At 42.3% G+C, this 10,996-nt stretch overlaps 1 protein-coding gene across 2 annotated transcripts in view; it reads left to right on the top strand.

Annotated features, from left to right (window-relative positions):
- Window positions 1-1,579: 1,579 nt before the first annotated feature.
- Window positions 1,580-10,996, top strand: part of Wdr11 (WD repeat domain 11) — a 47,811-nt gene continuing 38,394 nt past the window's right edge. For both annotated transcript variants that reach the window (XM_057778472.1, XM_057778471.1), the window contains exons 1-5: window positions 1,580-1,763; window positions 2,662-2,773; window positions 6,599-6,752; window positions 8,165-8,338; window positions 10,738-10,924. In XM_057778472.1, the coding sequence (XP_057634455.1) occupies window positions 1,678-1,763; window positions 2,662-2,773; window positions 6,599-6,752; window positions 8,165-8,338; window positions 10,738-10,924 (713 nt within the window). In that variant the 5' untranslated portion in view covers window positions 1,580-1,677. The remainder of the gene's footprint in view (window positions 1,764-2,661; window positions 2,774-6,598; window positions 6,753-8,164; window positions 8,339-10,737; window positions 10,925-10,996) is intronic.

Below are 10,996 nucleotides of genomic sequence, written 5' to 3'. Positions count from 1 at the left end.
AATGCAAACTCTGTGGAGATTTTTGAGGGACCCCGCAATCTGGGTGTAACTGCACACATTTGATGGGGAACTTTTTGAAGTCAGGGAACAAGACCTGGCTGAGAAGAATACCTTGCTTGCTTACTCTGTTAACTCAGTGTATGTGGGTTCTTGGGATAATTTGTTTTTCACCTATAATACGTAAAATGTTTAAACATGGTAAGGGATATGGACAACATTCTTTTTAAGATTTGAGTAAAAATGGAGTTAAATTTGCTTGTGAGTCACCAAGACACAAACACCACTGCAGCCAACTTTAAAATGAGGGTTTCCAGGTCCTTACAGTGAACATAGAGGCAGTGTTTAGGAAATTATTGGCCTGCAAGGGACAATGATATTCTTTCTCTCCTCTCCCTCTCTCATGCTCCTCCTTCTCCTTCACTTCCTCCTCTGCCCCAGGCTGGCTCAAAACTCACTACAGAGCTCCAGGTTGGGCTCTTATTTACCTCAGTCCCCTTCTAAGTGCAAGTGCTGGGATTACAAGCAATGACTCCTATAGCCAGTTGCTAATGGCCTTTTCTAAAGGTCAGGCCATCCTCACACAGGCAAGAATGTACTGGTTGGAACTTGAACTGCCAAAGAGGTCCCACCTACTACCCTGCTGAAGCCCTGGGCTGGGGTAGTCACCCTGGCAGTAACTTCCTGCTCACTCCAGCAGGCACTGCTGAGGAATTTCTTATGCTAGCTGCAAATTCTGAGAGTGAGGCACGGTAAGTGATCACTAGTACAAAATTCAGCACATTGTGGGCTCTGTCTCCTCCTAGGCCCTCACTCAGCTGCACTTCTTTGGCCTTGTCTATACTCAGAACTTTCTCCTGGTGCTTGAGTCCCCCAACTCTAGGATCAAAATGCACCCAGACATTTACTGTATTTTTCAAACATAGGTGGGAAAAAAAAATCAGATAGGCAGTTTAGAGCAAGGTAAAGAAATCTGTTATAGGCTTCGGATGCCAAGCAGGACATATTGGTAATGTCACTGTGTTATTTTATCATTCTTGGGAAACTGCTTTCTCAAATACCAATTTTAGTTGGTAAAGCCAGTGAAACTTTTGGCTCTTAATTGTCCTCTTGCAATTGGTCACCGCTTCTGCCCCTGCTTTCCCTCGCTGGTGTTCTTTTGTTCTTTTCTGCTAATACTTTCAGGGTTCTCCGAGAATCCTGTAACTGCAAATCTAAAATACCTTGATTATTATTCTCCATACACTTTGTGAGCGCAAAGGTACTGTCTTCATTTGCAAATCCCTACAGGTCTACAACAAACAGAGCCTGGCAATGGTAGTTGCTCTACCTTAGCAAATCCGAGTCAGAAAGGTAAACTGGCTCTTTTATTGTTTTGTTTTCATGATTTCCAGCAATCTGTCTCCCAAAAGGAAGAAACCGGTGCGACGGGCAGCAGAACCCTTCTTCCACGCGTAGCTGCAAAGGGCACAAAGCGTGGGGCTCACTCGACTCTCGGAACTCTGGAGAGGGAGGAACTTGAAGAGTGAGATACTAGACAGACACGGACTCTTGGAAGGAGGAACCTTGGATCCCACGGAACCTGACAGCGACGCTGACGCGGCTACCCGGACTTTGGAACGGAAGGGCTGTGCTTGTCGCTTCCTGCCTGCCGGTGGGGAGGGCCGCAGTGCCGCCGGGATGTTACCCTACACCGTGAACTTCAAGGTGTCGGCGCGCACCCTCACCGGGGTGCTCAACGCGCACAACAAGGCGGCGGTAGACTGGTGAGGGCAGTGCTTCCGGCCGCCGGCCTAGGTCGCAGTTCGCGAGGGGACGGGGAAGAACACGGGGCTTCCGGTCTTCCCCTCTTAGACCGCCGCCGGCCTCCCGCAGCTCCCAGATTTTCTTTTAGCTGAGATGCTTTTGTTGTCATATAAGTCGCAAATGTCCCGAGTGGGCAATTCCTAGGTGCAAACACGGTTTCATTCCTGTGTTCTTTTCCCCACTTCTTATTCCTTTGCTGCAGTTTCCCCTTTGCCCACCTGGACCTGCGGGGGCTGCACCCCCTCCACTGTCACCTTGTCTCTTCCCGGTCCTGTCTTTTTCTTAGCCGCTCATGCCCCTCTTTTTCACTTACATCCATTCAGCAGTGCCCCAGACTCTGTCCTGTGCACCTGTGAGGCACAGCCCTCTCCGGAGCCCGTTCTCTTTCCACAGTAAAACAACACCGATGCTCTGAGAACTAATAATAATGTGAATCAACATTTCATGGCTGTGATGCTGGGAATGTTGCTATGGAGGCCGAAAAGTCTTCTATTAATTTTTTTTAATCTGGTTGGAAGGACTAAGACGAGTCACTTATCCTAGGCACATTACTGATCTATGTTGTTATAAAAATAAACATTATTGGACACTGAATAAGATAAACTTAAGCACAGATTGGCTTACACATCAAAGCTCAGTGTACACATCTTTTAGAACCGTCTGGTTAAGTGAAAACGAGTCTTAAATTATTTGTAAGCTTAGCTAGGGCCTTATATAAATGGAACGATATCATAAACCTTTGACTTTAACTAATACTATTAATGATGGTAAATATGAATTAGAGTCATTTATGATAGACAAGAGGAAAGTTCAGTTGCTTTGTTTTATAATTATGTTTTAACGTTGCTGTTTTGTCAGGGGCTGGCAAGGTTTAATTGCTTATGGATGTCATTCGCTTGTGGTAGTGATCGATTCCAATACTGCCCAAACTCTGCAAGTTCTAGAAAAACATAAAGCTGATATTGTTAAGGTAAGTTCAATCGCACATTAATCCCATAACAGTCTGCCTTAAGTTTATTACATCATCAGGTTCTCATTAAGTCATAGTTATGAATGTCAAACCGTCTTTAAATACAGTTTTTAGGGCTGCCTAGCATTTACACATACATGACTTAATGTCCATCCAGAATGCATTGTCAAGTGCTCGTTCTAGGACATTTTGAAGAGGTGAGTGAAAGCACCAGTTGTGTCATTTACCGTCTCACTGACTGGTCCGTTAGTTTTGAACACTGACTGCCATGTGCTGAGCGTATAAACAGGAACCTTCTTTGTGGGTGGGAGTGAGTCTCACTGTAGTTCTGATTAGGGTTCTCCCGGGGGATAATCACGAGCATCTTTTCACAGGCTGTTGGCTGTTTTTGTGTCTTTGTAAAATTGTCTACTCGGATTCTTTTCCCGTTTTGAAATGTATTGTCTTTCTGTTATTAAGTTATAAGCCGTAGCGGTATGTTTTAAGGATGAGCCCCTCATCAGACAAATGTGATCTGCAGACATTTTCTCTCATTATTGGATCTTCTTTTCACTTCTTTAGACGGTGCCTTTTCAAGAATAAATAGTTTTATGTTTTATATAATTTATTCTTTCTTTTACTTGTACGTTTCTGCTATATTCAAGAAACCATGGCTTTCTCCATCATCAAGACAACTTACAATTTTGTTTTTAGCTCTTTATTTAGGTCTTTGATACATTTAAAGTTAATTTTGTCTATGATATGAGGTTGAGGAAACAAATATCAATTGGTTTCTGTATCTTCACTTATGTCCTATGATGTTGATAAACTCACCACCTCTTAAAACTAGTAATTTTGAGCTGGATTTTTATGCATCGATTCATGGTATCTGCTAAGGATCAGAATTTAATTTGATAGTCTGTACTTGCTTCAATTTTTTATTTCCATATTATATTGGCCAGGACTCTAATGTCAGTGAATCAGGATATTAAGTGGTACTTTTATCTCCTTCCTTAGCTTAGGGGAAGGCACCCGGTCCTTCGTCATTAAGTATTATGAACTGTAGAGAGATTTTTGGTTTGAGTTTTTCAGGAATAGAAGAATTACCATCTCCACTCCTTTCTTTTCCCCTTTTGTCTTCTCTAGAGTTTCATTTATGTGTAGATTCAAGCTTCAGTTTGATAGTCTGTTTATTTTGCCTGAAGAAATTATTGTAAGTAATTTTTATTTAAAAAAAATACTCTCAAAGGATGTAGACCGCTGCATTGGTAATTGTATTTTCTAGTTGTAATGTTAGAATATCACTTTCCTGTCTTCTCGCTCACTAATCACTGGTGAAAACTTCTTGTCTTGGTTCTCTGTATGCAGTGTACCTTCCTGTGCTTTCTCTGTTTTAGTAGCTCAGGGTGCATAATGGAGTTTTCAGAAGTTTATAAACTCCTTGGAATTGTGCAAATAGCCTGCAGCACTACACCTGTAAACATGTGCACACATTTCTTGTTACTCCAAGTCATTATATTCCATGAAGTCACTTCAGACACTGAGTTAGGGACTACTAATACCTTGTTTCTTCTAAGCAGTCAGAATCTGATGAGCTTTTAAGCACACATTGTATCACCATGTCAGTACACAACCTTTGTGCACTTGTGTTTTTGTTGAAATTGAACTCATTGCCAACAACTGTATCTCTGAGCAAGGGTACTTCACACTTTTATCTGGTTAGGTACATTATAACCTATTACACTTAGGTACAGTAAGCAGCAGTGGGCAGGGGACTTTTTTTTTTTTTGGCACATTCCTTCCTGTATGGGGGCCATTTTAAACAATAACATTGCCAAGAAAAGGCCCAAATATGGACAACCTAGCAGTAAACAGCTGTAAGTTGGACATTTAATGCACCATGAGAGCAGAAGTAAGGATGCCTTATTTTCCACAGCTCGTTCTCTGCATGTATCAGTCAACTCTGCTTAGTCACCTGGCTGTCCTTCTCTGCAAATGCTCTCCAAGTATTGGCTTTGCATAATAAACACACATTAGCAAGAAGGGGAGTTCATGTTTGCAAACTGCAGATAGTGGAAGTCCACCAGATGTACCTGTGTGTAGACAGTACACACAATACACATGATGTTCAAACACAAATGTATACATACATGCACAGATACAGACACATTTATTAAAAAGAGTTTTACTTGAGAGGTGTAAAGATTAGTAAAATTCATATTCAGAAAATTTATTTCTGCCTTCACCATAAGTTTTATTATAATTTGTTACTTTTCTACTTTGACATTCATTACACATGACTGTTTATATGTGTAGACTTGTGTGCTTACCTATGTTTCTGTGTATATGAAGATTTATGATGTTTATCAGTTAAACACATTGAACAACAGATTTAGAGTCTACACTGAGGTTACGGAATAAAAGCACAAGGCCTCCATGGTCTGCCGTGTAGAGCTGGTAATAGCACATCGTTCAGTAACAGGGAGCTGAGTGAGAAGAAGGGATGGTTATGAGCACCAACTAGCCAGGGAATGCTTTGACTCACGGTGACAACTGTAAGGTGTACCTCTTACTTTGTGAATAGTCAGTGTTCAAGAACTTGATCAGATTTACTTTAGAGTTCTGGTATTCTTTTAATTTGTGTTTGTGACACTGGGTAGGGCTTGCACATGCTCACCATGCTTACCATGCACATGACCATTGAGCTGCATACCCAGCCCTTATTTCACTTAGTTCCAATTTTGAGACAGGATGTTGCTGCATTCCCAGGCTGGCCTTGAGCTTGTATCCTTCTTCCTCAGCCTCCAGAATATCAGGAACTATTAATGCACCAACAGGCCAAACTTTATTTTTATATTTTAATGTACTTTGAATATTAATGTATGTTGTGTGTGCATATACCCATGTTTGCATGTATGGACATGTGTGTTTATGGGACTGTCTTAGTTAGGATTTCTATTGCTGTGATAAAAGCAACTTGGGGAGGAAAAGGCTTATTTAGTTCAGCTTATGGCTTGTAGTTTATCATGCAGGGAAGTCACCTCAGGAACAAGAGACAGGAACAGATGCAGAAGCCATGGAAGAACACTACTGGCTTGCTTCTCATGGCTTGCTCAGCCTGCTTTCTTACAGCACTCAATCATCAATCAAGGCCAATCGGAAAGGGGCATTTTCTCAACTGAAATTCTCTCTGCTGAAGTGACTCCAGCTTGTGTCAAGTTGACATAAACTAGCCCGCACAAGAGCTGTGTGTGCCTGCCTAAGTGGCTTCTAGAGGTTGACCCTGGGTGGTGTCTTACTTGTTTGCTGTCCATCTCATGTATTGAGTTGGGGTCTCCTGCTGAACCCAAAGTTCATCAGTTTGAAAGAAAAGTGTAGCTAGACAGCTTTCCCCAGAGAGAGATCCCGGCCTCTTCCTCCCTAGCTCTGGGATTACAGGCAGGCCTCTAAAAGTTTTTGTGTCTCTAAGTTGTGTTTTTCTAATTAGGATAATAATAAGCACAAGGCCTCCATGGCTTTATAAGAATAGAAAACATTCTTCTTAGTTATTCATGATTTTAGATGTTCTGCCAAAATTAGATTTTCGGAAAACTAAGTTACAAGATGGCTTGGAATTTTACCAAGCATTTGAGAAATTTTGTTTTCATACTTGATGTTAACAAAATATTTAGGCTACCCATCATCATTTTTCACATTTCAAAGGCATTGTGAAACTTTTAGTCAAATACACCACTTAATCTCCCTTTCAAAATTAATACTAGTTTCCTACTCAATCATGCCAAACTATTTTTTATCGTCTGAATGGTTGATGTTTTGGGAGATGATGTCTGATGTCATCTGGCACAGGTTAAGTGGGCCCGGGAGAACTACCACCATCACATCGGTTCACCGTATTGTCTGCGCCTGGCTTCTGCCGATGTCAACGGCAAGATCATCGTGTGGGATGTAGCAGCAGGCATTGTTCAGTGTGAGATCCAAGAGCATGCCAAGCCCATCCAAGGTGAGTCCCCAGCTCTGCGGAGCTTGGTGATGCACACTCTTGGAAGGACTTGTCGTTAGTTCTCTCCATTTGATTGCTTTTGTTATTTCCAGTCTAACTCTTGGAGGTGTTTAGCCTATCTTCTGATAGGAATTTCACATTCCTTTCCCCTATCAGTACACTTTTGGGTACTATTTCCTTAAATTTTAAGTGATTCATGCTATAGTAAAACATATTCGTTTCAGTGTTGGGCTCATCTATATTGATGAGACTCGAGCTATGGCAGTACAAACTGTCAAGTGCACTGTCTGATGACTGCAGTGAAACGGCTTTCAGTACTGACGATAAAGTCTTAGAGATCAACAGACTTATTCTCATGCTCATAGCAGAGTTGCTTGGTTTTTTTCTTTTAATGTTATTCTTCTAAAATTATTACAGTGTTCTTTTTTTTTTTTTTGGTTTTTCGAGACAGGGTTTCTCTGTGGTTTTTGGAGCCTGTCCTGGAACTAGCTCTTGTAGACCAGGCTGGCCTTGAACTCACAGAGATCCGCCTGCCTCTGCCTCCCGAGTGCTGGGATTAAATACAGTGTTCTTTAGACTAGTCTTTTAGAATGTCTCCTGCTGGGCTGATGCACACACACACACACACACACGTGTGGGATATGAGGGGATGTGAGGAGGTGGATTTGAGTGCATATGTATATCCCAGTATATGTCTGCAATGTGGAGGACAAAGGACAGTCTCAGGTGTCAGTTCTCGGGTGCCTTCTCCCTTGGGTTTGAGCAGAGTCTTGTTGGCTGAAGCTTTATCACACAAGCCAGGTTAGCTGGCCAGTGAGCTTCTAGGAATCATCCTGTCTCTGCCCCCATCTAGCCATAGCAATGCTGCAATTACGGGTATGTGCAACCGTGCCCAGCTTTTTACATGGACTCTAGAGATCCGAACTCAGGTCCCCAAGTGTGCAGGGCATGCACTTCAGTTACTGAGCCATCTCTCCAGCCCTGCATACTTTTTTTTTCTTTATTTTTCTCTATTATTATCTCATACAATACATCCTGACTGCAGCTTCCCCTTCCCAGGATATCAACCATACAAGGCTAAACAAGTTGCAATAAAGACTAGACACAAACCTTCATATCAAGGCTACATGAGACAACCCAGTAGGAGGAAAAGGGTCCAGTGAGCCATCAGCTTCCAGATTTTGGCCATCCAGGCAGTGTCAGGCATGGGCTCCCCTCATGGCTGGGCCCTCAAGTTAGACTAGGTTGAGATGTGAACCAAACAATTCATATTTATATAAAATTAGCCTGATAATGCATATAGATCACATTTGGGGGGCGGGTATTAAATTTTAAGGGTTATACATTTGGAAGATTATCAAGAACAAAGTGACCAGACATTTTGAGGTTTTTCTCTCATCTTTCTGGTGCAGATGTGCAGTGGCTGTGGAATCAAGATGCCTCCCGAGACTTGCTGCTTGCTATCCACCCACCAAATTACATCGTGCTCTGGAATGCAGACACTGGCACCAAGCTGTGGAAGAAGAGCTATGCAGATAACATCCTTTCGTTTTCCTTTGACCCTTTCGATCCCTCCCACTTAACTTGTAAGTAATAATTATTTGCAGAAAGTTAGTTTTAGGAAGCATAAAATGAAATTAGTATTATATACACGGCATGCATTATATGTCCTCAGTGACTTTTAAAGTGAGCACTGGAGAAGCACACCTCCACATATCTGCAGTTCCTGATGTACGTAGTGAATTGTAACCCCACCCCATTTGCAGGTACTTTTATTGTTATATACTTATGCTAGCAAGCCATACATGAAGGGGAACTACTACACAGTAGGGGCTTCCTCCCAGACCCCAGATTAGACACAAACCACACCCAAACACCTGTTTTAAGCAGAGAAGAAAAGTTAAAGTAGCTGCTTTCTGGCTCAGGCAGCAAACAGCAGCAAAGGATTTTGCAAGTGCAACTTAAGAAGAGGCGAAGGGGAAATCTGTGTTAGAGTGGGCTAGACTGTGGTGGTTAAGGAGATAGGGGACGAGGGAGAAAAGGGACAAGGAAAAAGGGGAAGGGGTATTTGTCCCAGAGGGACAAAGGACTACCTCTGGATAGAGAGATGACAGACGTGGGCATAGGCAGTTGGTGGTTTATAAGGGTAAAGGGGGAAACCCTGTGTTAGGATGAGGTGTTTAATTTTAATTAGGTATGTTAATTAGATGAGCCAAAGGGGCTTCTAATTAACTTTGGTAGTCAGCCTCAGGAGGAAAAAGTAGCCAAATAAGGGAATAGACCTTGGTGGCTATTAGGAATGCAATCTAATGGTTTTTAGCAAGACAGAGGGAATGGAGAGGAAGGTCACGGCCTGCCAGAGCCCTGCTCAAGTGGGCCAGTGTCCCTTCAGTACACATGCTGAACTCATGGCTGAATAGTATTGGACTCCCTTGGGACAGAGGGCTGCTGTGATCTTAGATCAGACTTAAGTAGACTTTGTTTAAAGAACTTGAGTCAGGAATTTCGTTTCATCTGTAGTCAAAGTTCTTAGTTTTAAAAACATGATTGCAGTCGATGCTATTTCGTGTAAAAGACAAGCTCATGAGAATTTTTTTTGTAGAAGCTTATTGCTAACATTTTGTGTTTTGCAGATTAAATTATCTAAAGATGAGAATTGTTTTAGATATTTGTGTAGTTTTATTGTTTAAAAATACTCTTTATTCAGTGATTCAACAGATACTGCTTCAGCTAGTATTCCTATTCTGGGAACCAAGATGGAGTTTCCCAACTTCAGACTCTGAACTATGAATGGAGTGAGTTCATAAGTTCTAGTGTATTAAGAGATATTAAGTGGGGGCTGTAGGAATGACTCAGCAGTTCAGAGGATGGACCATTCTAGCAGAGGACCCTCGTGTGGTTCCTGGCACCCATGTTGATGTTGGATGGTTCACAACCTCCTATAAATCCAGCTTCATGTAATTCAACAACCACATGTATGTGGCACCCCTCCCCCCACACACTAAAAAATAGTAAGTCTTTAAAAGGTGATAAATGGTATAAAGAAGATAAAATCCGATGAAGGAGATGGGGGAGTAATGGGGACTAAGAGTTTTAAAGTTACATTAATGGCCAGAATAAACTTTAATTTAGTAATGATCAGAGGCTTGAAGGAGACAGAGGAATTAGCTGTGGGCTGTAGTGTTTTCCCTGGATTTCAGTGATTCAAAATTCTGATTTTATCTATCAGAATTTATTGAGAGAGGCAGTGTGTTTTAGTGTGTCTATGTTGAAAGAGAAAGAAAAGAGAAAAACTTGGCTATAAAAATAAGGTTAGTACAAGTTTTTTTTGTTTGTTTGTTTGTTTGTTTTTTTGGTGGAACTAGCTCTTGTAGACCAGGCTGGTCTCAAACTTACAGAGATCCGCCTGCCTCTGCCTCCCAAGTGCTGGGATTTAAGGCGTGCGCCACCACCGCCCGGCTACCTTTTTATATTATACACAAACCTGAAGAAATCCCTGAACCCTTGAGGGTGCGCCACCATCGCCCAGCTCTGAACCAATGTTCTTGATGCCAAAAATCTTGCAAAATCTTTTTAATATAAAATGTAATTCAGAGACAGGCAGTGGTGGTGCATGCCTTTAATCCCAGCATTCGGGAGGCAGAGGCAGGCGGATCTCTGTGGGTTCAAGACCAGCCTGGTCTACAAGAGCTAGTTCCAGGACAGGCTCCAAAGCTACAGAAAAACCCTCTCTCAAAAACCAAAACCAAACCAAACCAAACCAAACAAACAAACAAACAAAACCATAATTCAGAATCTGAGCTTGGAGGCTTCTGGTGAACTGTCGTGGACTCCTGTTTCTGTGGGACAGCATTCCAAGTGGTCAGAGTATAGCATTGCCTACTCAAGCCATTACAGTACTATAATCTTGCTTTCATGGGCTAGAGTAGAGCTGTGTGCTAGCCTGAATTGACCATTAATCAGAGTTCTGCTCCTCTTGATACAGTACTCACCAGCGAAGGCATTGTTTTTATCTCGGACTTCTCTCCATCCAAGCCTCCCTCAGGCCCTGGGAAGAAAGTGTACATTTCCAGCCCACACTCCAGCCCAGCTCATAACAAGCTGGCCACGGCCACGGGAGCCAAGAAGGCTCTTCATAAAGTAAAGATTTTAATCACTCAGGAGAAACCTAGGTGAGTGCAGGGCAAAGACTGCTGTGAGCTCACAGCTCTGCCCATTACTTCTGAGAAGGTTGATTTTGAAGC

This window comes from Chionomys nivalis, chromosome 8 (assembly GCF_950005125.1).
Source record: "Chionomys nivalis chromosome 8, mChiNiv1.1, whole genome shotgun sequence".
Taxonomy (NCBI): Eukaryota; Metazoa; Chordata; class Mammalia; order Rodentia; family Cricetidae; genus Chionomys; species Chionomys nivalis.
The sequence above is the reverse complement of the archived record's forward strand: the minus strand, read 5'-3'. Positions and strand labels throughout refer to the sequence as shown.